Source organism: Oncorhynchus kisutch, linkage group LG27 (assembly GCF_002021735.2).
Source record: "Oncorhynchus kisutch isolate 150728-3 linkage group LG27, Okis_V2, whole genome shotgun sequence".
Classification (NCBI taxonomy): domain Eukaryota; kingdom Metazoa; phylum Chordata; class Actinopteri; order Salmoniformes; family Salmonidae; genus Oncorhynchus; species Oncorhynchus kisutch.
In genome coordinates, this window is record NC_034200.2 from 8,821,824 (window position 1) to 8,846,728 (window position 24,905).

Sequence of the window (24,905 nt, forward strand, 5' to 3'; positions counted from 1 at the left end):
CGAATTTAGGCTACAGTTAACGTCAATTTCATTCAACATATGTGTATAATATTGAAACTACACTGTATTAATGAAATACTTCTGAAAATAGTGTAAATGATTTGCATAATGTGCATCCCCCCCAAAATAAAACAATCCATCCAATCATGCATTGTAACCCTGAAGACACAACCAGCACACGGAGGGCCACTTCACTTTCCTTTATATTTATTTAACAAGTGAAAGGACAGCATCCTTTCCCCTTTACATCATCACAAAAATATACAATACACAGGAGATTATGACAATACAAAAATAATATAGAGAGAATCAATATAAAAAGATCACCCTGAATTGGTTCAAGCCTCGATCCCTGGAGTGTCACAGTTACAACAAAAAAAGAGCCTCATAATGAGGCATTAAATCGCTAAACCAAGGCATTACCTATAGACACATGCAGGCTACTAGCAATTTACACGGGACACCTTCCAATATGATTCTGTATATTAAAATAAAGTTAAGATAATACTTATTTTCATAATATCTAAATAATATGGTACTCCAGTAGGGGGGGTTGGTAGATCTTACCCCAGCTCCGAATGTAGTGTGAAAAACATACACATATAATTAGTCACCAGTGGCATTAGAATAGTTGACAATGACACACGTCCACAAAAACTGACAAAAGATGGTCTGAACCCTTTGTTATATTATTAAATCGACACAGGTATAACGAGGTACTTGGCACAACATGATCCTCTCTTCCCCCTGCCTAGTTATTTTCAGTTAGGCTAAAGGACCATGGCACCTGCACCTAAACATTACTCACTGACAGAGGCCCTAAACCCAAAACCATGTCAACTCAACAAATATACAAGACAACAAGAGGAACATGTAAACATTAGGTTAACAGGAACATGCCAAAATGTTCTAGGGAAGGAGTGGAGAGAGAGGGAGAGTTCTGTAGTGATGGGAGAGAGGCAGGGCTCGAGGGGGAGGATTAGGAGATGAGTGGGGGGGGGGGTTAGGGATGACAATAGGGAGGGACCAGGGGCAGGTGTGAGAGAGGGGTAGGAGGGGAGGCAAGGGGGCATAGGAATGGGGGCAGGGGATGGGGGCAGAGAGCCAGAGAGTGGGGGTAGGGGATAAACTGTGCTATTTCTATATAAAAGATTATGCTCCAGTTCCACGGATGCCATGAATGAGTGAAACAACGAGATAAGGAGAACCAGTTATTGTCTGTGTGTAGAGTTCATATCTTTACAGTTCTGAGGCTCCGTTTGTAACACCCAGAAAAACACCAGTGTTTGGTCATATCCAGTACTCTGTCCACTCTTTCTCTCCCACACACACACACACACACACACACTGGGGGTGACACGTAAATATTCTAGAAAACCTGATAACATTCTCCAAGACACTGCCAGCCGTGTCAACAAGCGATGCATACTGACAGACATACACCTTACTGACTGTACATAGACTAACTGTAGCAAGTCAATTATAGGCCACTGTGGTATCAATCTCCACGCAATTTAATATTTTTTTAAATATATTTTTTTAAACTTTGGTTTCAGCCCTCAGGCACAGAGACTAGGGTTATTGTCACAGGGTGCAGATTACTACAAATTGGTTTTAGAACACAAAAACACATTCAGAACTAAGGACTTTGGGTGAGAAATGCAAAATGTCCCATTTTTGATAAATAGACCATGTAAAAGTTAGTGTAAGGCAGAGATACAGAGGAGAGGGGGAGGAAGGCAGAGAGGTATTGCAGACGGAGTCTATGAAAGGCAGCCTAGCAGCAGTAACAGTACTAAACAGAGATAGTGTTCAGAGACGTAGTACAACTCTGACCAGCAGAGCTGTGTGTATGCCAACAGAAAAGGACCATTCACTACAGTTATTCACTAGCCTAGGTGCCCAACCCCATATTGTTGCCTTACCAAGACAATGGCCACGTTGGCTTCAGTAGAAACAGGCTGGAAATCAGGCTAGTTATTCCACATAGAAGCTGAACAATCACAATTTTACAAGTATGGGATAGATTATGAGTTTGAAAAAAGGACCATGAAATAAACCATTAGGGGGGGGGGGACACACAAAAGGATCAGTATCTATTGCAACTCCATCCTACTCCTGACGGTATAACACACAGACCAGCAGAGGGCAGCATATAAGTGCTAAAACGGAGCTCAATCTAACGCTCCACATCTTGTGTTTGTATATAAAAGAAGAGGGCGTGTGTGCATGAAAATTAAACAGGCTTTTGATTCCCACTCGTGGAAGAGTAAAACATATTTAAACAATTCTGCCTAGAAATGAGGACAACGTAAAGTAAATGAGTGATTAAAGGCAACAATGTCAAGGCAATTTTGCTGCCGTTTTTCCCCCCCCTAGGTCTGCTTACAGCATAGCCTGGTAGTGTTCATAGGTACAGGTCACACATAATAACACAAACATCTCCTCTAGGAACCCCTTCTTCATATCTCCCGGTAAGGGAGGTGAAGGGTAGAAAGTGCACAGGTGCATAGAGAATGAAAACAAAGATACACCCAACCCCAATGTTGTACTAACTTTTGCCTCCGTCAGCATCCTTATCCTGTCTCCCTCACTTTTTCTGTCCATACATATTTGGGTGAATCTCAATCTAAAGTGACCTCTCTCCTCAGCTACTTTCCTCATGCCGAGATCTCCTTGTATTTAGACCAGTGACCCACTTCAGACAATTGAGATGCCCCCTCATCTCCCTCTCCCTCCCTCTTCTCCTCTCTGAGCGTTACAGGGGCACCACCACTTCTACGTAGTTGTTGGGGAAGAATCCTGATTGGCCGTGGAGTGTGCCCTCGAACCAGTTCTCGTCGATGCGGTTGGTCAGCGTGATGATGTCGCCCTCGTGGAAGCCCAGCTCACCCTCGTTCTCCGGCTCAAAGTCATATAATGCCTTAGCGCACGGCTCAGAGCCTGGGGACAGGGAAGGAGAGGAATGTGTTGGAAAGAGAAAAAGGAAACTTAAACATGTTTCATTCTTCTGAAACACTGTTCGCATTTTCAAACCAGGACCACTTCCAGAGTTTAAATGAGGGAGATGCAGGAGAGGAACACTTCAGAAACCTCCAAACCTCTGGGTTCAGAGGGCTGAAGGGAATTGTTACCAGCTACCAGATCCAGTACACAGGGTTAGTTTAGTGGTTGTAGAGGCTGGGGCACGTGTTCGTGACCAAACATATACTCTTTGTGGTGACATGCAGGGGATGGGAGGTTTAAGCATCCAACACACACCATTCCATGTTAATTAAAAAAAACAACTCCCGAAGGGAGTCAATAAAATACCATTTAAGTGTCACTCTTTCACAGATTCACACACACGCTCACAGTGTTCATTGTTCTTCATGGACGGTGTTCTGTGGAAGGATGGAACTTCTACAAGGGGGGCTATACATACAGAGAAAGATCAGTTCTGGGCTGGTGAGACAATAGATACACACAGACAGGGACAAAAGCACGCACACCACACGCAGCTAAGGGCCAATCTTACCTGATGAGTAGGAAGGGGAGTTGGCAGTGGGGGAGTATCCTCCGTTTGAGTGCTCCGGCTCTCCGTAGTCAAAGGAGGGTTGGGGTTTAGGAGTGTACTCACGCCTGGGGCGAGACTGGGCCTCGTTCACCCTGATACACACACAGGAGAGGGGATGACTCCGGTCACACACAGGCAAACAGGCAAATACACACACACACACACACACACACACACACAGTGACAATTAACACAAACATCTTCAACTGAATTGTAGATGTCCACACACACAGAGCTTAAATACCGGTCTCGGAGTTTGTCAGTTAGCTCCTCCAGAACCTGCACGGCCTGTTTGTGATACTGCAGCTGGGACTCCACCAGAGAAGCCATCTGACTCACCTGCTCCACCTACACACAAGCACAGAAATCAGTCAGATGTATTATTTCTACAGGGGGACGGGACAAGAAATTCCATTACCATGGAACACTTAGGCACGTTTGCTTCATTGTTCTTCATTCTCTCCCCTCACAAGGCCTATTTTCTGACTCTCAAAACTGCTTTGTTCCTGACTAACACATGTTGTACTCACTCCATACCTTGATGGAACAAAAAGGTAAATACCTAACATGGGCCTTGTTTATAACAGTTGCGTAAATTTCACAATTTCTGCATGCACAATTTCTGAAATGAATATGTATGTCTAAAAATAAATCAGACCCGTCTTAAAACTCTGCGCACGTGAACAAGCATTATAACTCTGCCTGGAAAACGCCCTCCATTCACCTTTTATTGTGAAAACACCCTTTATTTGCTGCATAATCTGGAACTATTGTAATTAGGCCACGTCAGTTTCTAAAAGAAAGAGCAATGGCAAATTTGATCAAAATGTCTTTGAAGGTGTTGGCAGAATCTTTTAATCTTTTACAGTAATTTATGCAGTATTTGGCAAAGGACTGACATATTCTTAAATAAAATCTGCCGCTCATTGTTGTGGATCTGTCAGCAGAACGTTTGAATTCAACAATGTTTTAGATCGACTTTTACCCCAATCCTAAATATGCTGGACTGCCTGCAAGTTCTGAAACTACTCAAAAACATTGACATAACAGTAGGCTACTTACAGTAGTTGCATACATAGTGCCTTTGGAAAGTATTTAGACCCCTTCACTGTTTCCACATTTTGTTACAGCCCTATTCTAATATGGATTTTTTTTTTAATCCTCAGCAATCTACACACAATACCCCATAATGACAGAGCGAAAACAGGTTTAGATATTTTTGCATATTTCTATATACACTGCTCAAAAAAAATAAAGGGAACACTTAAACAACACAATGTAACTCCAAGTCAATCACACTTCTGTGAAATCAAACTGTCCACAAAGGAAGCAACACTGATTGACAATAAATTTCACATGCTGTTGTGCAAATGGAATAGACAACAGGTGGAAATTATAGGCAATTAGCAAGACACCCCCAATAAAGGAGTGGTTCTGCAGGTGGTGACCACAGACCACTTCTCAGTTCCTATGCTTCCTGGCTGATGTTTTGGTAACCTTTGAATGCTGGCGGTGCTTTCACTCTAGTGGTAGCATGAGACGGAGTCTACAACCCACACAAGTGGCTCAGGTAGTGCAGCTCATCCAGGATGGCATATCAATGCGAGCTGTGGCAAGAAGGTTTGCTGTGTCTGTCAGCGTAGTGTCCAGAGCATGGAGGCGCTACCAGGAGACAGACCAGTACATCAGGAGACGTGGAGGAGGCTGTAGGAGGGCAACAACCCAGCAGCAGGACCACTACCTCCGCCTTTGTGCAAGGAAGAGCAGGAGGAGCACTGCCAGAGCCCTGCAAAATGACCTCCAGCAGGCCACAAATGTGCATGTGTCAGCTCAAACGGTCAGAAACAGACTCCATGAGGGTGGTATGAGGGCCCGACGTCCACAGGTGGGGGTTGTGCTTACATCCCAACACCGTGCAGGACGTTTGGCATTTGCCAGAGAACACAAAGATTGGCAAATTCGCCACTGGCGCCCTGTGCTCTTCACAGATGAAAGCAGGTTCACACTGAGCACATGTGACAGACATGACAGAGTGGAGAATGTTCTGCTGCCTGCAACATCCTCCAGCATGACCGGTTTGGCGGTGGGTCAGTCATGGTGTGGGGTGGCATTTCTTTGTGGGGCCGCACAGCCCTCCACGTGCTCGCCAGAGGTAGCCTGACTGCCATTAGGTACCGAGATGAGATCCTCAGACTCCTTGTGAGACCATATGCTGGTGCAGTTGGCCTGGGTTCCTCCTAATGCTAGACCATGTGGCTGGAGTGTGTCAGCAGTTCCTGCAAGAGGAAGGCATTGATGCTATGGACTGGCCCGCCCGTTCCCCAGACCTGAATCCAATTGAGCACATCTGGGACATCATGTCTCACTCCATCCACCAACGCCACGTTGCACCACAGACTGTCCAGGAGTTGGCGGATGCTTTAGTCCAGGTCTGGGAGGAGATCCCTCAGGAGACCATCCGCCACCTCATCAGGAGCATGCAAAGGCGTTGTAGGGAGGTCATACAGGCACATGGAGGCCACACACACTACTGAGCCTCATTTTGACTTGTTTTAAGGACATTACATCAAAGTTGGATCAGCCTATAGTGTGGTTTTTCCACTTTAATTTGGAGTGTGACTCCAAATCCAGACCTCTATGGGTTGATGAATTTGATTTCCATTGATAATTTTCGTGTGATTTTGTTGTCAGCACATTCAACTATGTAAAGAAAAAAGTATTTAATAAGAATATTTCATTCATTCAGATCTGGGATGTGTTATTTTAGTGTTCCCTTTATTTTTTTGAGCAGTGTATATATAAAACAGTCTAAAGTTTGGACACACCTACTCATTCAAGAGTTTTGTTATTTTTACTTTTTTCTAAATTGTAGAATAATAGTGAAGACATGAAAACGATTAAATAAGACATGGAATCATACAGTAACCAAAAGTGGCATTAAAACACGGTTGGTTTTTCCTTTATTTTGGCAGTTACTGAAAGATCCCCCCTAACCTTCACTGTTAATGGTAATTGTTTTGAATATACAATAAAGCTCAGTATTTCAATTATTTACTTAATAGTCCTTATTGCTCATGTTTATCAAGAATCTCAATAATGTCAGACTGCACTATATATAAAACAACACAGTACCAGTCAAAAGTTGACACACCTATTCATTCCAGGGTTTATTTTTTTTAACTATTTTCTACATTGTAGAATAATAGTGAAGACATCAAAACTATGAAATAACACATATGGAATCATGTAGTAACCAAAAAAAAGTGTTAAACAAATCTAAATATATTTTAGATTCTTCAAAGTAGCCACCCTTTGCCTTGATGACAGCTTTGCTCACTCTTGGCATTAGGGGTGGTAAGTATTCAGACCCTTTGCTATGACACACTAAATTGAGCACAGGTGCATCCAGTTTCCATTGATCATCCTTCAGATGCTTTTACAACTTGGAGTCCACCTGTGGCAAATTCAATTGATTGGATATTATTTGTAAAGGCACACACCGGTCTATATAAAAAGGTCCCATAGTTGACAGTGCATGTCAGAGCAAAAACCAAGCCATGAGGTCGAAGGAATTGTCCGTAGTGCTCAGAGACAGGATTGTGACGAGGCACAGATCTGGGGAAGGGTACCAAAAAATGTCTGCAGCATTGAAGGTCCCCAAGAACACAGTGGCCTCCATCATTCTTAAATTGAAGAAGTTTGGAACTAGCCGCACAGACAAACTGAGCAGTCGGAGGAGAAAGGCCTTGGTCAGGCCAAAAACCGAAGGTCACTGACAGGGCTCCAGAGTTCCTCTGTGGAGCCACTCCTCAGTAAAAAGGCACACGACAGCCCACTTGGAGTTTGCAAAAAGGCACCTAAAGGACTCTCAGAACATGAGAAACAATATTATCTGGTCTGATGAAACCAAGATTGAACTCGTTGGCCTGAATGACAAGCGTCACCTTGAGAAAAACCAAAACCTGGCACCATCCCTACGGTGAACCATGGTTGCGGCAGCATCATGCTGTGGGGATGTTTTTCAGTGGCAGGGACTGGGAGACCAGTCAGGATCGAGGCAAAGACGTACGGCGCAAAGTACAGCGAGATCCTTGATGAAAACCTGTTCCAGAGCACTCAGGACCTCAGACTGGGGCGAACGCTCACCTTCCAATAGGAAAAAGACCCTAAGCACAAAGCCAAGACAATGCAGGAGTGGCTTCGGGACAAGTCTCTGAACATCCTTGAGTGGCCCAGCCAGAGCCCAGACTTGAACCTGATCGAACATCTCTGGAGATACCTGAAAATAGCTGTGCAGCAACGCTCCCCATCCAAACTGACAGAGCTTGAGAGGATCTGCACAGAAGAATGGGAGAAACTCCCCAAATGGAGGTGTGCCAAGCTTGTAGCGTCATACCCAAGAAGACTCAATGTTGTAACCGCTGCCAATGGTGCTTCAACAAAGTACCGAGTAAAGGGACTGAATACTTATGTACATTTATTTTTATTTAATCCATTTTAGAATAAGGCTGTAGCATAACAAAACATAGAAAAAGTCAAGGTGTCTGAATACTTTCCCGAAGGCACTGTACTTCAATGTAAAAGATCAACTGTCTGTTCACCTGTTAAATTCAACTTGATTCTGTTATAAACCGTGCTGCCAATGGGATGGCATAGGCAACAGCAAAGCTTGAAATACATAGCCTCTATTTATTAAGCTACTTGGCCCAATTAAATTAGAGATGCGCATAGTCATTTGTTGTATGGCTACTTCGGGGATGCATCACGGGCAAAATGTGAGGAATTTATTCTGCAATGAAAATAAAATAAGTAGGAAACTATTTCCTATGTCTAATTATTTTAGGTAGGTTATTTTTATACACAGATTTTCACTCTTAGGCCTACTAACTGCCAATGGCTATAACTTGTTTTTTATTCATCCCCCATTTGCACGCAATACAATAATTCAACCACTAGAAAATGTGCGTACACATGGTCTAAAGTTTGCGTGGAGTGAAGCACATTCTCACGCCAAGTTTAGTTTTAATAAATGCCAACTTTTGCGGGAAAACTGGCGCATGCATGTTTTGGGGTATATTTTATACATACGCAACATTTATAAATGAGGACCCAGGCCATCAGACGGGTTAGACATGTTCTCAGTTGCTAGTACCAACATTGCTGTGACATGACTTAACTGTTCCACTCGCCAGCTATGTAGTCGTGGCAAGCGGACTGCATTCTGGTCCTGAAATACTCATCAAGGCTAATACTAACGTTGATGCCAAATCTAGTGCTAATGCTAGCGATAGGGTATTATGGCTTGGGAGTATGAAACCTCATATGGCATGATGATCATACTAGCTCTGACCTTCTACCCAGACAACCAATGGAAAATAGGCTCCCTTTATTCCTTGTCACTGTTTATACTTGCTATTGAGAAGTTTAGGCACATACTGTATGTTTCTGTTAAGGGAGCACTTTACGACCAATTCATTTGTAAGGAGCACTATATATAGTATACAGGCAGTGGCGACCCATCATTCAGGTCAGGTGGGGCAGAGAGCCACCTGTTTAGCTAATATATATATATATATATATATATATATATATATATATATATATATATATATATATATATATATATATATATATATATATATATATATATATATATATATATATATATATATACACATACACACACACACACACGTGTGTTTTGCATGTTATTTTGGCATTACTACGTGTCACTTATCAGTTTGCAAACTATGTAAAAAATGTACAATTGATATAATGAAGCCGCATACAAACATGATCTATTTTTTACTTTCTTGAGTAAGGCAGCTCCAAAATGCAGGTGTTTCAGCCTAGCTCAGTGTGGTGGTGGGGCAGCCAGTGGAAAATACAGAGCGTAGGGGTTGGTAATCTTCTTTACTTATGGGGACACTACGTCACCGCAAAATCTACAGGGGGAGCTAGAAAGTTCCAAGCCCCTTGGGTGCTGCGATAGATTTACATTAGAAGTGTCCATCTAAGAATGCTGAAGGTCATTGGCCACAAATAAAACAATGTCAAATCATGTTATGTCTACCGTAGCTTTGATTGGACTCATGTCGACATCATACTTTCAAAATATTAGCTATCAAGCCAGACAAGCAGTCATGAATCACATCGACAATCTACTGGCAAAGCCTCTTCAATCCTTGTCATATGAAATGAAATGATAGGTTTTATCTATCTGTGCTATTCGGCCATAAACATTATACAACAAGTTGGAAATTGTAAATTCAACAATGAATGGTTAGGAAGGAATCAATGGCTAACTGCAAGCATTGCATGGCAATGACTATTTTCCTTCCCCTGCCTGCTATTCGACGGAGAGGGTGTGTGGTGGTCCAACGTTTTAATCCTTCTGACTTCAGTGAGTTCAAGACAACTGGGAACTCTGGGGGGGGGGGGGGGGGGGGGGGGGGGGCTCCTACTTCGAACAGTCATCCAACTCGCAATTCCAAGTCGGGAACTCAGGCCTCTTGCTAGAGCGCCAACCTGAAGATCACTGATGTCATGATTCGACCTTGTCCGTCCCCCCCCCCCCCCGTAGCTAAGGAAGTAATAGAGAAGTGTATGTTGTGTAGTAAGCCGTTAGTAGCCCATGTGCCTCACCCTAATAATTTGGTCCCTTTCCCCTTACTGTTTTGACTTGGTGGTGCACGTGTAGCCTATTGCCTGTTTTAGAGAAATATTGTTGAATATTGTAAGAGCATTCATTGTCTGCTTATATGCTCCCTTTATTTATCCTACGGTTCTGACTTGGTGTACAGGGAGAATACTATGAACAGCCCATGTTCTGAATTCTGTCGCTGTACATTTCAAAAGTGCTGAACAAACAGTTATATTGATTACGTCCGTCCTAGCTCTCTCATTGTCTTAAATCGAAATTACGGATGGCCTCTTTTCCGCTCATCGTTCCATTATGCCATAGTTTGTACATCTCAATTGTCAGTAGAAACCACATTTGTTTAAGCAAGTCAGCCATATCAGCTATGTTTTAAAAAAAGGCAGTAAATGAGGCTGAATGAACTGTTTCACTGGTAAGGATTCACTACATGGTGCTTAAAATAAAGCTCTGCTCTTGGGACAGGTTTATGTAGGCCCTAACAGTTTGTGGGTATAGTTTGTCACCGTTATAATGCAATGTTTAGTGTTGTGGCCTTGCTGGCCTGCATTAAAAAAAAGTTTGCCCCACCAAGATTCATATGCTAAAATCACCACTGTATACAGGCAACTGTCAAAATAAGGGAAACACCAACATAAAGTGTCTTAATAGGGCGATGGGGGCCACCACGAGACAGCACAGCTTCAATGCACCTGGGCATAGATTCTACAAGTGTCTTGAACTATCGGAGGGATGCGAAACCATTCTTCCACTAGAAATTCAATAATTTGGTTGTCCCATAAGTGTTCAATTGGGTTGAGATCTGGTGACTGAGATGGCCATGGCATATGGTTTATATCATTTTCATGCTCATCAAACCATTACGTGACCACTCGTGCCTTGTGGATGGGGGCATTGTCATCCTATGGGGGCATAGCGGTAGCCAAAATAATGGCCTATCGAGCATTTTTATACATGACCCTAAGCATGATGGGAAGTTAATTGGTTAATTAACTCTGGAACCAAACCTGTGTGGAGGCACCTGTTCAATATATTTTGTATTTACAAAAGTGTTTCCATTATTTTGGCAGTTACCTGTATATAATTTAGCAGACATTTATCCAAAGCGACTTACAGTCATGCGTGCATTTTTACGCCGCTGCTACTCTGTTATTATCTATGCATAATCACTCTATCTACATGTACAGATTACCTTAATTACCTCGACTAACCAGCACATTGACTCTGTACCGGTACCCCCCTGTATATGTATATATATATTTTACTGCTGCCCTTTAATTACTTGTTCCTTTTTTATTTCTTATTCATATTTTTTTTAACTGCATTGTTGGTTAGTGGTTTGTAAGTAAGCGTTTCACTCTAAGGTCTACTACACCTGTAGTATTCGGCACATGTGACTAATACAATTTGATTTGATGACTCACGTCAGTCTCCAGCAGGTTGTGCATGGAGCTCTCAGCCATCTCTTTGGACTCGTGGAACTTCTCCAGGGCCGATCTCAGCTCCTCGTCTGGGATCTTCCCCTGCCGCTTCTTCTTATAGTCGTAGTCCAGACGCCTGCCCTCCAGCTTCTTCAGATGATGCTGGGCAGGGAGAAGGAGGGAGCCCTCCCTTAGTTGATTTTGCAGGGTTAGAACAAAAATGTGTAACATTGGGGGAGAGTTGAGAATCACTCATTCTAGATCTGTACCTGGATATCTTTGATGTCCTTGTCGACGACGGCCTGCAGTGGGTCGATAAAGTTTTGCTTGACGTCGATATCCAGAGAGTCCTTGACTTCGGCCAGCCTCTTCATGGACTCGCCCACGTCCACCAGGGCCCCACCTACAGGACAAACATTTACATGAGTGGGTACACAATCCACTCAACTGCCACAAAGGACAATGTTCTTCTATTGAGTACTGTTTTGAGTGGTCATTACTTCATACATACACACACACCTGGAATTCTGTATTTTGAGGGGCAAAGGCTAAAATAAAAAACTTATGGCGATTTATGAAACCAATTTCTTTCTTACCAAAGTTGGTGTCCTCTCCCATCTCTCGTCCGAACTTGGCCATGCTCTCCCCCAGCAGCCCCTCAGCCTGGGGGTAGCCAGGGCTCTTCACCTGGCCCCGGATCTTAGACACTGTGTTCAGCATGGTCAGCTTGGCCCTGGACGCTGGGTTGGGCTGCAGGTACTCAGAGGTTTTAGAGATTAGATCCACCACCGCTTTGCTGGTAACATCTGCCCTCTGTGGGGAGGAGAGAAAGGGTAAGACAATTAACTTCCTTTAACAAAAACGGTTGTTTGTAGTACAGGAGGGTCGTTTTGTTAAGGAGAAAGAGCCCTTACCTTCTCCAAATCTTTGAAGTCTTCATCCAGCTTGGTTCCTTCTGCACCCCCCACCTTCTCACTCACCATCTACAAAGGACAAGGGAGGAGAATAATAAGTTGACTACAAGTCTCTTTCACATCCATTCTGCACGGGACATGAATTTTCAATCACAACAAAGCAGGCCTAATTCAGACAGAATAGTAGCATACAGAAGTGAAACGTGGTATTGCCCATGTGATGGAGAAAGTTTGCTCTTCTCCAGTCTCTGCTGGTTCATTACAGGACATGTCTACTCCTAGCAGTGAAAGTCTACACTGAACATGGTCAATAGAACATTTCACCTCTATATGCTACTATTTCAAAGATTTGACTGAATCACAGTTCATATAAAAGGAAATCAGTCAATTGAAATAATTTGATTAAGCCCTAATCTATGGATTTTCACAAGCCCAGGAATAAAGTTATGCATCTATTGTTCAGCAATACCTTAGAAAAAAAGGTAGCGGCGTGGATCAGAAAACCAGTCTTTATGTGGTGTGACCACGTCTCATGCAGCGCAACATCTCCTTTGCTTAGAGTTGATCAGGCTGTTGATTGTGGCCTGTGGAATGTTGTCCCACTCCTCTTCAAATCGCTGTGCAAAGTTGCTGGATATTGGCAGAAACTGGAACACGCTGTCGTACACGTTGATCCAGAGCATCCCAAACATGCTCAAATGGGTGACATGTCTGGTGAGTATCCAGGTCATGGAAGAACTGGGCCATTTTCAGTTTCCAGGAATTGTGTACAGATCCTTGCGACATGGGACGGTGCATTATTATGCTGAAACATGAGGTAATAGTGGCAGATGAACGGCACGACAATGGGCCTCAGGATCTCTGTACATTGAAATTGCCATTGATAAAATGCAATTGTGTTCGTTTTCTGTAGCATATACCTGCCCATACCATAACCCCACCATGGGGCACTCTGTTTACAACGTTGACATCAGCAAACCACTCGCTCACACGAGCCATACACGCCGTCTGCCCGGTACAGTTGAAACCAGGATTCATCAGGGAAGAGCACACTTGTCCAGTGTGCCATTGGCCATCGAAGGTGAGCATTGGCCCACTGAAGTCGGTTACGACTCCGAACTGCAGTCAGGTCAAGACCCTGGTGAGGACGATGAGCACACAGATGACCACTTTGTTTTTAGTATTTTTCATATTATATTTATTTCTTGCCAGTTTTTTTCTTTTTTCTTTTTAGTGGTAGCCTACGGGTCCATTTAAAGGGATAATGTACCTGTAACTCCACCCCCAACAAAACAAATACATAAAAAACATGGTTTAATTAATAAAAAATACAATTTGCTGTCAGCATAATTTTATTTTTATTCATTTTGGGGTAGAATGTCCTTTTAAAAAGTCACCAGAGCAGACCCCACAAGTCACCAACAGACAGGAACACTTTCAGACAGACGTTCTCACACACAGACACACCCATGTGCACATGCACACACAATCACCAGAAGCTTTTGGTTGATTGGCAGGTAAAAATCACTCTTTTTTAAAAATATTCCTCCACCATGTGACTCAGTGCAGCTGTCTCCAGGGCATTTATCTCACTACATGCACACAGCAGATGGGTTAGGCAACAGTCTTTACATTAGCAGTGTTCTTTCATCTAAGTCATGGAGACCCAGTGTATGCAGGCTTTCGCTCCATTCCAAAAGTTTTACACCACTGATTAAAACATAACTAGTAACTACTCATCAACATTAATAACCTGCCCATCAGTGTGCAATACGCTCTCAAAGACCGTACACCTGCTTCAGTCCTGCTTCAGCTGTTGCCATGAATCATGAAACAAGTTGCACCTGAAGTGCAATAACTGTTGCAGTTACCATAGTCACATAACCTGGCGTGCTCAATGCTGTCACATTACATGCTCAGTGGCCAGGTTTCAGCTACTGATAGCTGTAATCCACATGATGCTATATGACATAACATGTAGGACTGGGGGTGGGCCTGCCTGGGAGTGGGAACATATTTCTGGTGCGTTTGTTCATGTTATCAACACATCTCTCTGGTGTACGTTCACATGATGAGCACCAGCCATTTTGCAGGTTCTCCCTCCGTGCATTAATGCCTATTCCATGATCTGTGGTTCAAGATGTAGCAACAAGTAGGCTGCTAATTTTAAAACCCCAGCAGCAAAATGATCAACATATGTTGCCAAGAGCCAACTCAAAATAATTCCCCATATGACAGTAGAGTCAATATTATGAAATGGAACAGACTAATGTATGGAGTTCAGTGACACAAAATGAAGCAATTATGTATTGGTTTTCAATGTCATAGGCATTGAAATTTGACATTACATAATTTCAAGTTCATGTTGACCGTGACTAACAAATGAGCTTGAACTGTGTCAGAGAGAGAAGAGGAAGCGCAAGAGTGTCTGTATATGCGTGTGTGCCAACAGACTGTTACTGACGTTGTATTGTACGTGCATAACACTTTGCATGCGAGTGAGTGTGTGATAGTGTGTGTGTGTGGAAGTGAATGTGTGTGTGTGTTTATCGGCAGGCTGTTGACCTGATCGGTTCTCCTGGTAAAAATAACGACCCAGGAATCCGGTTGGGGCACTACTGCTGCGTTGCGAGATTTACGAAACACACCATGGCCCACACCCACAAGCGAACAAGTCACCCCACCAGATACAGGGTAAGTAACACACCAACAGACTAGTGTTGCACGGTGTACCAATTAGAGGTCAACCGATTATTGGAGGACCAAAAAAGCCGATACCGATTAATCAGCCGATTTTTACATTTATTGGTAATAATGACAATTATGGCATCCCTAACGGGTGGCATCCCTAAGTCTAAATATTCTTGTTACATTGCACAACCTTCAATCTATGTCATAATTACATAAAATTCTGGCAAATCAGTTCGCAATGAGCCAGGCTGCCCAAACTGTTGCATATACCCTGACTCTGCGTGCAATGAACGCTAGAGAAGTGACACAATTTCACCTGGTTAATATTGCCTTAATATATGCAGATTTAAAAATATAAACTTCTGTGTATTGATTTTAAGACAGGCATTGATGTTTATGGTTAGGTACAGTAGTGCAACGATTGTGCTTTTTTTTTTACAAATGCGCTTTTGTTAATTCATCCCCAGTGTTGCATCGATTATATGCAACGCAAGATAAACTAGTAATATCATCAACCATGTGTAGTTAACTAGTGATTGAGTGATTGTTTTTTATAAGATAGGTTTAATGCTAGCTAGCAACTTACCTTGGCTTCTACTGCATTTGCGTAACAGGCAGGCTCCTCATGGAGTGCAATGAGAGGCAGGTGGTTAGAGCGTTGGACTAGTTAACCGTAAGGTTTCAAGATTGAATCCCAGAGCTGACAAGGTGAAAATGTGTCGTTCTGCCCCTGAACAAGGCAGTTAACCCACCGCTCCTAGGCCGTCATTGAAAATAAGAACGTGTTCTTAACTGACTTGCCTAGTTAAATAAAAAGGTGTATTTTTTAAATATATATTTTTAATAAATAAATTAAAATCGGCAAAATCAGCATCCAAAAATACCGATTTCCAATTGTTATGAAAACTTGAAGTCGTCCCTAATTAAAATCGGCCATTCCGATTAATTGGTCGACCTCTAGTACCAATACTTCAGAGCTTTTTCGAATACTACAACATTAAGAACGATCCGGTATTAGAATGTTACTTTTGGTTCTTCTATCAAACGTGTCTCACGTTTGGAAATCAACTAAATATACTGAACTAATTAGAAAAGCAACACATTTTCCCAATGTTATCATAAGACATGAACAGAACGCATCAGTGATTCGTATTCCCCGAAGTCTGTGTGTCTTAGCAGTGTGAGTATGTCTACCAGCTTGTGTAGCCATTAGGAATGCTAATGATAACTGTTTTCTGGTAGATGGAAAGGCTTTCCCAAAAACCTTCTCAAGTTAAGTATATACAAACTAGCCTACACCTACCTGGCAGAATCAGGATCATTTGCATCAATCAAGTGGGCATTTGTTTTGCAAACTCCATGTGAGCTAAAGAAACACTGCTAAACAAAAACAGCCCTAGGTGCATGAGCACTTGAAATAAAGGCTAACTACACTCAAATCAATATTTAGAGTTTAACCAAACCTCAAAAATGGTCTCCTATGTGATTTCAGCATGGTTGTGGACTTAAAAAAACAGAAGCATTGGATGCTCTATAAATTTTTTAAAAGTGAAATTTTGAAAGCAAATCCCCCCCCCCCACAAAAAAAGAAAATTCAGTCCATCTCCCCACTTAGTTTTTGTTTCTCCTTCTGCAGTATTGTGATAGTATAGAGCCCTCAAACTCAACTCTGGACCTCAAAGCCTGTTCCACTGTGTTTTTCCCCCCAGTGCTGCCTTCTAAATCAGGGACTGATTTAGACCTGGGACACCAGGTAGGTGCAATTAATTATCAATGTTGAACATAAAATCAGCAGGCTCCAGCACTCGTAGGGTCAGAGTTGAATACCCCTGGTAATAAAGTAGTGATACTAAAATGTGGGTATCGTGACTAGGGTTGGGCCGATATGTGATTTAATAGAATATCGTGATATTTGACATTGACGATATATGGTGAAGTGTAAGACTATACTCTATTTGAAATGTACTAACCAAAATTAGGCAGTTTTATCAGTTATGCTGCATCAATATGTTGAAAATTACATCTAAATTGATGAACTAAGCTGTCATGACTCTCTCATGACTCTCAAAGGCGCCAGATCAGCTCGGCACAAGGCTGACAGCCAGACCCCCCCCCCCCCCCCCACCAGAGAGGAAGGGGGGAGTTGGGCAGGTTTTATGACTTAACGCAGGTCGTAAACTTTCTCTCTCGTGCCCTGCAGTATTGAACAAAGGAATGTGCTGTGTATAGAGAGAGACTCTTGCCAAAACTTCAACATCAGACACCGGGACAATATATTGCCACATCCAAACATTTGGGATGATGAGGGATGGAATAAGGAAAATGTCTATTTTGTGATGTCATTAAAATCATCAGAAAGACTGTATAACAAGATAACTGTAACTCTGAAAGTGTACACGTCCTAGTTATCAGGTTTGCATCTAAATGTTGTATAAAATAAATTACGTATAAGAACACTTTTGAAACGATAGAAGCGTGATTTTAGCCTTTAAATTAGATAATGGCTTTTCCTTTAAACCTGGGCCCAGTCAGTAACCACGCTCATGTGTCAACAGGACAGAACACCCTCCAAGGCCAGAGTTCGCTGAGAATTTAAATACAGACCAGAGAATGTGAGGACTTGGTCCATCCACACTAGAGGTCGACCGATTAATCGGAATGTCCGATTAATTAGGGCCGATTTCAAGTTTTCATAACAATCGGAAATCTGTATTTTTGGGCGCCGATTTCCGATTATTAAAAAATAAATGTTTTAATACCTTTTATTTAACTAGGCAAGTCAGTTAAGAACACATTCTTATTTTCAATGACTGCCTAGGAACTGTGCCTTGTTCAGGGGCAGAATGACAGATTTTTACCTTGTCAGCTCAGGGGTTTCAATCTTGCAACCATACAGTTAACTAGTCCAACGTTCTAACCATTGCACTCCACGAGTAGCCTGCCTGTTACGTGAATGCAGTAGAAGCCAAGGTAAATTGCTAGTTAGCATTAAACTTTTCTTATAAAAAACAATAAATCATAATCACTAGTTATATCTACTAATCCAGTTTAGCAGGCAATATTAACCAGGTGAAATTGTATCATTTCTCTTGCGTTCATTGCACGCAGAGTCAGGGTATATGCAACAGTTTGGGCTGCCTGGCTCTTTGCGAACTAATTTGCCAGAATTTTACGTAATTATGACATAGATTGAAGGTTGTGCAATGTAACAAGAATATTTAGACTGATGGATGCCACCCGTAAGATAAAATACCGAACCGTTCCGTATTTCACTGAAATAAACATTTCGTTTTCGAAATGATTTGATCATATTAATGACCAAAGGCTCATATTTCTGTGTGTTATTATGTTATAATTAAGTCTGATTTGATAGAGCAGTCTGACTGAGCGATGGTAGGCAGCAGCAGGCTCGTAAGCATTAATTTAAACAGCACTTTCGTGCGTTTTGCCAGCAACTCTTCGCAAGCACAGCGCTGTTTATGACTTCAAGCCTATCAGCCTAATGGCTGGTGTAACCAATGTGAAATGGCTAGCTAGTTAGCTGGGTGTGCGCTAATACTGTTTCAAACGTCACTCGCTTTTAGATTTGGAGGAGTAGTTATTCCCCTTGCGCTGCAAGGGCCGCGGCTTTTGTGGAGCGATGGGTAACGACGCTTCGAGTGTGGCTGTTGTCGATGTGTTCCTGGTTCAAACCCAGGTAGGGGCGAGGAGGAAGCTATACTGTTACACTGGCAATACTAGTGCCTATAAGAACATCCAATAGTCAAAGGTATATGAAATACAAATGGTATAATGAGAAATAGTCCTATAAATACTATAGTAACTACAACCTAAAACCTCGGAATATTGAAGTCTCATGTTAAAAGGAACCACCAACTTTCATATGTTCTAATGTTCTGAGCAAGGAACTTAAAACGTTAGCTTTTTTTAAATGGCACACATTTTTACATGGCACATATTACTTTCTTCTCCAACACTTTGTTTTTGCATTATTTAAACCAAATTGAACATGTTTCATTATTTATTTGAGGCTAAATTGATTTTATTGATGTTTTATATTAAGTTAAAATAAGTGTTAATTCAGTATTGTTGTAATTGTCATTATTACAAATAAAATTCGGCAGATTAATGGTATCGGATTTTTTGGTCCTCCAATAATTGGTATCGGCATTGAAAACTCATAATCGGTTGACCTCTAGTCCATACGTTAGAATGGTTAAAACTACAAGACCAAAATGGTAAAGACCAAGTGACAATGTAACCTTAATTTAACTTGGCAAGTCAGTTAAGAACAAATTCTTATTTACAATGACAGCCTACCAGGGAACTGCCTTGTTCAGGGGCAGAACGACAGAATTTTACCTTGTCAGCTCGGGGATTTGACCCAGCAACCTTTTGGTTACTGGCCCAACACTCTAACCACTAGGCTACATGCCAACCCCTGAAGGTGAAGACTAGACCAAACATTTCCAGTCTGCAGCTGGTATATAAAGTAGTCTAGGACAATTGACCAAAGACGGGAGGGAAGACAAATCCCTTTCACCACCGTGTGGTACACCTCTGATGTATCCATTCTAAGAACACTCCAGAACAAAATAAGCCTACAACTAAGAACATTGTGACCTCTGGTGGACAACAAGAGACTTACATCAAATTACTTGCCATAAACAGACCGAGTGGTTTCAGAGAGACGGCAGAGAAAGACATCTACGAGTAAGTACATGTTGCATTTCTAATCCGAATGAGCGGTTGTTAGGGTGCTAAATATTCATACTTACAGTGAGCGTAGTTTCCAAATGTATGTACGATAAGTCCACTCTGTCTCTCCCGTTCTTTCTTTGCCCACCCCCTTTCAATTGTGTAACAAGCCGTCATATCGGGTTAGTCCACTAGGGACTGTTTTCATTGCATTATGCTAGTAAACAATAACCTATACCGTGTGTGTGTTTATGTATGTATTATTTAGTTAGTAAATATTAGTGTTTCGCTGATTCATCACTTAGTTTAGGGTTCATCCAGATTTACAAAGTCAACAACATTCAGAACGAGTGATATAAGGAAATGATTGATTGATGACTGGTATGATATCGATATATTCCTGAGTTAATTTGGGAAATGGTAACTCATTAAATAAACTTTTCCCGTGGTGCCCCAAATTCCTAATGAGTTAACTAATTTACATGGTAAATTTAATTGAGTAATAATTAAAGGTAGTAGGTAATTATTCAATGAATAGCATTCATCACATTATTGATAGCCACGTCACAACAAAGCCTTATTTTTTCACCACGTTGAATAGGACTATAATATTGTAAATAAGCACAACAATTGCAGTCTGGAAACATTGTCATTAACGTGGCAAAACAGTTATATTGGATATTGTGATATTTGGAGCAGAATATCATAGAAGAGGTCTCCCAAATATCACCCAACCTTAATCGTGACAACACTACAACAGACTGCACTCATATTTCCAAAACAGGCCCCTATAACATAGCAGATGGCCTCATAAGGGTACGCCCGAGTCTCTGCACACTCATGGGACATTTAATGACAGGGGCTTGAGGGTGACTAGGCCCAGCCTAATTGGTGTCTATGCAAAATGACCTGTCTGAGACTAGGATATGCTGTAGAGGTGAGTTGTACAGTCAGAGGCCATTCCAGTTCACACACATACACACAAAACACATTGTGTTACAGCAGTATTTATGGAGGGCCTCAAGTGTATTTACAAAAACCTAATAGGCCCATTTCAACAGTTTCTCTCTCTCAAAGCTGTCGGATGACTTCCTTAGGACTATACAAACTGTTCTGTAGTTATTTCCCTTGATGCTAAATGCAGATTCTGTTCATATCAGCAAGGGCTACAATGCGTTTTATATCCATTCAATAACAAACGTATTATTAGATAAGTGCTATTGTTAGTGTGACAACTACATCATGCACTAAATTCCACAAAAGGGCATGTTGTATCTGGCAAGTAGAGACCATGCTACTCATAGCGCGTGAGTGAGGAATTCACCTGTTATGGCTGGTAGACCCATGGAGTCAATCATGGTTACCAATCATCCCCTTATGCAAATTAGCACTATCACTCCAACTACAAGATCATTTGTCATGGAGATGGCCAGACGAAGGGAATGGTACAGGGGGAAGGGAATAGTTTGTAGAGAGAACAACAGTGTGGTGGGTCTGGAATAGAGGTCGACCGATTAATCGGAATGGCCGAATAATTAGGGCCGATTTCAAGTTTTCATAACAATCGGAAATCGGTATTTTTGGACACCGATTTAGCATATATTTTTTTACACCTTTATTTAACTAGGCAAGTCAATTTAAGAACACATTCTTATTTTCAATGACGGCCTAGGAACGGTGAGTTAACTGCCTCGTTCAGAGGCAGAACGACAGATTTTCCCCTTGTCAGCCCGGGGGATCCAATCTTGCAACCTTACAGTTAACTAGTCCAACGCAATAACGACCTGCCTCTTGTTGCACTCCACAAGGAGACTGCCTGTTACGCGAATGCAGTAAGCCAAGGTAAGTTGCTAGCTAGCATTAAACTTATCTTATAAAAAACAATCAATCAATCATAATCACTAGTTAACTACACATGGTTGATGATATTACTAGATATTATCTAGCATGTCCTGCGCTGCGTATAATCTGACTGATACAAGTATCTAAGTATCTGACTGAGCAGTGGTAGGCAGAAGAAGGCGCATAAACATTAATTCAAACAGCACTTTCGGCCCCTTGAAGTTTATGACTTCAAGCCTATCAACTCCCGAGATGAGGCTGGTGTAACAGAAGTTAAACGGCTGGCTAGTTTAGCGCGCTAATAGCGTTTCAAACGTCACTCGCTCTGAGCCTGTGGTTGTTTCCCTTGCTATGCATGGGTAACGCTGCTAGGGAGGAGCGAGGAGAGGGACAGAAGCTATACTGTTACACTAGCAATACTAAAGTGCCTATAAGAACATCCAATAGTCAAAGGTTAATGAAATACAAATGGTATAGAGGGAAATAGTCTTATAATTCCTATAATAAACTACAACCTAAAACTTCTTACCTGGGAATATTGAAGACTCATGTTAAAAGGAACCACCAGCTTTCATATGTTCTCATGTTCTGAGCAAGGAACTTAAACGTTAGCTTTCTTACATGGCACATATTGCACTTCTACTTTCTTCTCCAACACTTTATTTTTGCATTATTTAATGCATTATTATGCAAACATATATAATGACATCGCTGCAATGGCGCTGTTTTCAAACGCGTTTTTTTATGGCAAATTGAAACATTGTAGTGAGCTAGCCGTAGTAAATTTAAACATTGTGTCAATCGCATAACGACGCGACAAAGTAACTGCACAGTCAAGAGTTTCTAAACCGTGCTGAACTGACATCTAGCTAGCTGCTAACAGTAGCTAACTAACATACCCAAACTCACCGGCGCTATGCCGATTTAACTTTGCGAGGACTTTACCCGTCCACCGAAGTTATCCATTAGACTAAATTAAAAGTCGAATAATTTAGATAAATATTTGGGTCACATATTTCCTCGAAAAAAAAAAACATTAATAGCTTTTGCATAAGTAAAGCTACCGCTAGCAAGCTAACGTTAGCCGAAGTAAAAAAAGTTGTTGTTCACTGACCTGGCTGGCTTTATAAAATTGTTTCTTGAAGCCTGCGACAGACATTTTTGCAGCAGGATATTCGTTTATTTCTTTACGTGCAAGCTGCTTCAAAATAAATGCTGAAACTTAGATTTTAGGAATAGCTCGCTGAAGTTTCTCTGCTTCTTTGACCATACACGTCTCCCAGATGGTTTACCTAATGCCTTGGTGAGTGGAACTTGCCTGGCAACCATACTTCCTGTAAGGAGTAGTAAAATCTGTGGCTAGATGACGATTTTGCAACTCCCACTATTGCCCAAGGGGATTAAAGTAACTGTCCAGTGTTCCCAGATGTATATGAAATATGACCTATAGTTACTTACAATATGAGTTAAATAGTTTTCCTTCCAAAATGTTTTTAATTAAGTATGTTACAAATAAACGTTTCTGTGTTGGATTGGTGTAAACCTAGTGCCACTACATGGCACAATGATGACAGCCCTTCTCTTTTTGAACACATCTAACCAGTTTTCCAGACACGGATTAGGCTAAAACCTAGTTCTGAATTTGTAGAGCATGTATGAGTCATAAAACCCGGAAATGGTTCTAATCGTTTTTTCCACCATTCATTTTTCCATCTGGGATTTTGCAAATAGCCACTTCATATAAAGTCTGTGTTTCATGTCGGTTTACCCTGGTGTGATGTTTTAACTTCGCAAATCTCTCTGGACAAGGTAACTTTTAGCAATAATTAGCATTGCACACTTTTGCAAGTAAATTGAGGTGAATATGTTGAGAAAACTCACCTTGACCAAGAGAGAATTACATGGCTATCAAAAATGTCACGTTAAAGTAAGCTTTTTTTGTAATATTCACGATGTAAAAAATGAATGGTGGAAAAACCATTGGAACCATTTATGTGTTTATAGGTGTTAATGAGCATTCACTGTGGCTGACAATGGAAAATGTCTACCGAAATTGTATTTTTTGTCCAGGACTAGGCATAATCTGTGTTAATGCAATATTAGTTTAGAAATTGTGCGAGGGGTTTGATTGGTTGTCAGAAAATGTATTTTTTTTCTCTGGGTACCTCATTGTTTGCATTTTGAAAATCTAACCGTTGTAAAGATAAGGGGATGCATGTGGGATTTTGAGTGAGAAAGACCGAGGTTGTGCCAACATCATCAAAGACCCATTCAAGACTGATGTCAAGAGGAGTTAGCCATTTTCTTTATCTGCTGAACTGTGAGAGGACAGGTGGTTGCTACATTGAAAGGTGGATGCCACTTGGAATCTTCTTTCACCTTTACCCAATCCTCCATACAGGTAAAGGAAATGAGATATTGGTGAAGGGACTAGCTGTGGGCCGTAGATGTGACAGCTCTACTGAGGACAATGGATGCATCTCAGTCTGCTCACTTTCCTTTCCCAGTGTCAAGGGGTGAATGTTTTTGGCAACATTTGTGCCTTATTCAGAAGGGTGCAATATTCACACTGCTGCATATTATATTTTAAAAATGGTTTCTGATGTCAGTTGGCCAATACCTTTCTACATGCAGGAAATCATGTATGTTCAGTGCAATATATTTGTATCTGAACATTTTACAATTCCATCCTGAATGATCCAGGACCCTATTTCAGAAAGCGGGTTTAGTGAACTAATTGTTATCACCTGTTCTGAAACCGAAAACCCTCTGAGTTTGACAGCTCAGAGATAGTCAACCCAGAGTTCAGGTTTAAACTCAGTTTGTTAAACATGCTTTCTGAAACAGGGCCCAGGTCCCACTCTGCAGTTTGGAATGCGATGTGGTGTTGTTTCTGCTCTCTTGCCAACTTCTTAAGGAATTGTCATGCCAAACAATGACAACGGAGTAGGCAAAAGCACACATCTGGGACCAGACTAATGTGTTATACATTGGCCCATTTTGGTCCCTAGCCCTTTAAGTTCTTACAACTTCAGTGTTCACAGATCAGGATCAGCGAGAGCAATATGGCAGACGCTCCACTTAGCTTGTTGGAAGACTAGGGGGAGCCATCACGATAATATTCA

General features: G+C 41.6%; 1 protein-coding gene across 2 annotated transcripts; it reads right to left on the reverse strand.

Moving 5' to 3' along the window:
• Window positions 1-190: 190 nt before the first annotated feature.
• On the reverse strand, window positions 191-23,122 carry LOC109871996 (endophilin-A2). Of its 2 annotated transcripts, XM_020463061.2 has the most exons (9): window positions 22,895-23,122; window positions 12,550-12,618; window positions 12,232-12,448; window positions 11,905-12,038; window positions 11,639-11,797; window positions 3,801-3,904; window positions 3,518-3,648; window positions 3,355-3,414; window positions 191-2,943 (listed from the first exon to the last, which is right to left on the reverse strand). In XM_020463061.2, the coding sequence occupies exons 1-9, from the start codon at window positions 22,937-22,939 to the stop codon at window positions 2,759-2,761; spliced, it is 1,104 nt and encodes a 367-aa protein (XP_020318650.1). In that variant the 5' UTR covers window positions 22,940-23,122; the 3' UTR covers window positions 191-2,758. The 2 variants fall into 2 exon arrangements, with proteins under 2 accessions (XP_020318650.1, XP_020318651.1); XM_020463062.2 differs by lacking the exon at window positions 3,355-3,414 and having other exon boundaries at window positions 22,895-23,119.
• Window positions 23,123-24,905: the final 1,783 nt, after the last annotated feature.

Excerpts from the sequence above, each read along its gene's own strand:
- LOC109871996 (XM_020463061.2), bottom strand. The coding sequence starts at position 22,939 with ATGTCTGTCGCAGGCTTCAAGAAACAATTTTATAAAGCCAGCCAG. Across the intron at positions 12,619-22,894 it reads AATTTTATAAAGCCAGCCAG|ATGGTGAGTGAGAAGGTGGG; the intron begins GTCAGTGAACAA and ends TGTCCTTTGTAG. Across the intron at positions 3,905-11,638 it reads ACAACCTGCTGGAGACTGAC|GTGGAGCAGGTGAGTCAGAT; the intron begins GTGAGTCATCAA and ends GCTTGTGTGTAG.